At 32.3% G+C, this 3,296-nt stretch overlaps 1 protein-coding gene across 1 annotated transcript in view; it reads right to left on the bottom strand.

Annotated features, from left to right (window-relative positions):
- LOC106457063 overlaps positions 1 to 3,296 on the bottom strand; it is a 60,458-nt gene continuing 57,162 nt past the window's right edge. Inside the window, exons 8-10 of the mRNA XM_022382882.1 lie at positions 1,920 to 2,080; positions 292 to 528; positions 1 to 28 (exon numbers count right to left, since the gene is read on the bottom strand). Of these exons, the coding sequence (XP_022238590.1) occupies positions 1 to 28; positions 292 to 528; positions 1,920 to 2,080 (426 nt within the window). The remainder of the gene's footprint in view (positions 29 to 291; positions 529 to 1,919; positions 2,081 to 3,296) is intronic.

The following is a 3,296-nucleotide window of genomic DNA, read 5'->3' as shown; positions in this document are numbered from 1 at the left end:
TTAACAATATTCTGAAAATAGTTCATATCTGTTGAAAAATTGTCCAACTGAAATTAGAGCTTCACAAATACAGTAAGACAATACACTGTGTTAACTGGTTTCTTCTTAATCAATTTTGTACGGTCAGAAATAAAGAAAAATAAAAAAAGATTGTGTGGTCCTATAGTTCTAACACTGTGAAAAATATTTGTGACTGACTTACGAACAGAACAAGAATTCAGCACAGTAACGTTACAATAATTTATATTTTCTTTTATATAAATTAACTTTATTTCTTCAACAAAAAAGTACCTAGCTGAATCAGCAAAATAGATTCCTGCTCCTAACATGCCTACATCTGTCTGATTTTCATCAAGTTCAGTTTGTACAGACATCGGAGGAAGAAGTCCCCGTGACAGGATTCCCACCAAGTTTTCAGAATGTGTGGAATGATACAATTCTTGCTGGTTAGACAGGTGATAGAAAAATTCTGCAGCTTCTATATCTCTCTGTACACAAAATATATTGTGGACCTGTATGCCTGTATCCCTAGGAGGAGAATTACAAATTTTGGCTCTAATCAAGAAATTTCTTTACTTACAAAATGATATCAAATTTTTTAGAATGATAAGATCTTTTGAACTAAATTTACAACAAATGCATTAGCAGAATAATTATAGCTATCATACACTTTAAAAACCTTTTAGTGTACACAGAAAACATAATATATATATAAATACTATAATTACATCCCACTGAAATTACCTTGTTTATTTCAGAAATTTGTCCACAACTACACCAGTGCTATCTACACTAGTTATCCCTATTTTTGAGCTGTTAGACTAATAACAACTACTGAACAGCACCCACTACCAACGTTTTGCTACCCTAATTGAATAATAGAGTTTAAACATTCTTATATAATGCACCCATGTTGCCAAAGTGCAGGGAAAACATTTTTGTCAATGGAATCTGAACCATGGATGCTTGGATTGTCAGTCCAGCAAAATAAACACTAGGCCACACTCAGCCACTGAACTTAGTTCTTTCTATAAAAATATTATATTTTCATCATACACAGAAGTCTCAAAATATGATTAACTCAGCAAGACAAAGTTGCAATTCTTAAAAATTGGATACATAATCATTTATACACTTTACACAGTTACTATAACATACACTTCCTAACACAATTTATGTTTCAAGTTTCATTCAAAAATTTAGTTTCAAAATTTATTTATAAATTTATTGATACATGTTTTTTGAAACAATATTTTAATTTATAACCTCAAATTTCTAAAGTTAATCCATAAACATAAAAATTCCACAGTTTTAAATTTCAGTCATAGTGATACAAACCTACACATTTTCTTGAAGTACATTATAAAATTGATGAATTTATACTTACATTAAATTAGTGCACTGTACTTTTTTTTTGTTAAGACCTCTTACATTTTTCTTGAGTCATTCCATGTCAATTCAACCAGTGGGCCATACATTACCTTCACTTTTCAATGCAAATGTGCAGAATTTCAGCATCCTAAACAAATTATCAAGTTATGGCTGTTTTATATAAGAGGTTATGCAGGAATGTTATTTCTATATCTTCCAGCAAAGTCTTATAAAATGCTTAAATTCTGCATAGTTGCTATTAATAGAACAAAGAATAAGCATTTTAAAAAATCTATAAAATGTGAGAATGTGATGTTGGACATTATTACACAATGGTTGAATTAACATGGAATGACTCACTTTTACTTTGATATCATTTTAGCAAAACAAAATTTTTATGGTCTATTATAAATGTAATCATTACAATACTATGACACTATTTTACACTGCAACAAAAAAAGCCCATATGTAAATTGACACTTGTGAAACTTTGAATAAATTCACACACATACACATTTTTTACATCAGAAAATCTTTTCATGTCCTACCTCTTCTGTGATTCTAAGATATGGCCCTTAATTCTTTCATATTCTTCACTACTTTCATGCAGGTAAGTAATGTGACATCGAAGAGCTTGATACTTTGCATGTTGTTGTCCCTCTGTCATCAAACCTGTTGTCTCACTTACTGAGGCCATATCTCGAAGAACCTACAAAAAGTTTTATAAAATATGTTCTTACAGGTACACGCAAACTGTGAGTGCATTTTCTTTGTTTTGACAGAAATATGTATGCTACACGTGAATAAGTGCAGTTGCTGTATTCTTGTAGATGTGAATATGTGTAAACTACATATATAATTGCTATATTCTTACATACATGTGTACACTGTGTGTCCAGGTGTTATGTTCTTAGAAAGGTACGTGCAATGAAAAAGATTAATAACACTATATAAGAATGAGCTACATGTGCTAATGCAGTGATGTGACATATGACATCACAGATAACATATTTAGCAGTTATATATTTGTCAAGCAGAGTTGGAGTAGAATCAAAAACAAATATTTGAGGAACTAGATTCAACAGAGAATAAGTAAAGCAAACCAGCCTTATATAAAAACTATACCTAAGGACACTTAGATGGAAAACACTGTACACAGTAGGATACCTCTCTGCCCTCACCACCCTTTGGTTTGTGTTCAACAGAGAATTAGTAAAGCAAACCAGCCTTATATAAAAACTATACCTAAGGACACTTAGATGGAAAGCACTGTACACAGTAGGATACCTCTCTGCCCTCACCACCCTTTGGTTTGTGTAAAGAAAAGGGTTATTAGGTTGGTTTCTACTTACCTAACAATGGAAGTATAGTTGGTGGCATAAAGAAGTATGAGAAATACTATATCTTGTACCTTTAGTGGAAGGTTCTCATGGGAGCAGACCTGTAAAAATTGATGAGAGGACATACTCCTAGGGATTTAGTCTGTTTCATCCACATCTGAAAAGGCCAGTGAGTCATGAAACTGGCTGAATCAATAGGCATTCAGGAAGAACCAAATCAAGACCCAAGCTGTCTTGCAGATGGGGTCCAACAATTTTAAGAATAGAGCTATAGGAACACCAAATAAAACAGAAAACAAAAAATTAAATGTAGGTGCTTCCCATCCTGATTGAAACTATGAGACGTGTATTAAGAACGAAGTTAAAGATCACAGGAAAACAAAATCTGTGAGACAGAATTCCTCCTGATTATACTACAGAAGGGTGAACTAACATGGGTTCAAAGATGAACAAGTTGACATTTAAGCTAACAAAGTAATGAAACTCAACAAAGCAAATTCTATAAAAACAAATACCACCTTAACTCTAGATGCAACCTACCACTGTTGAATTGGTTGTGTAAAAGTAGAAGTACAATAAATAGCC

The sequence above is a fragment of the Limulus polyphemus genome, unplaced genomic scaffold (assembly GCF_000517525.1).
Source record: "Limulus polyphemus unplaced genomic scaffold, Limulus_polyphemus-2.1.2 Scaffold288, whole genome shotgun sequence".
Classification (NCBI taxonomy): Eukaryota; Metazoa; Arthropoda; class Merostomata; order Xiphosura; family Limulidae; genus Limulus; species Limulus polyphemus.
Note: the sequence above shows the minus strand (reverse complement) of the source record. Positions and strands in the feature narration are given on the sequence as shown.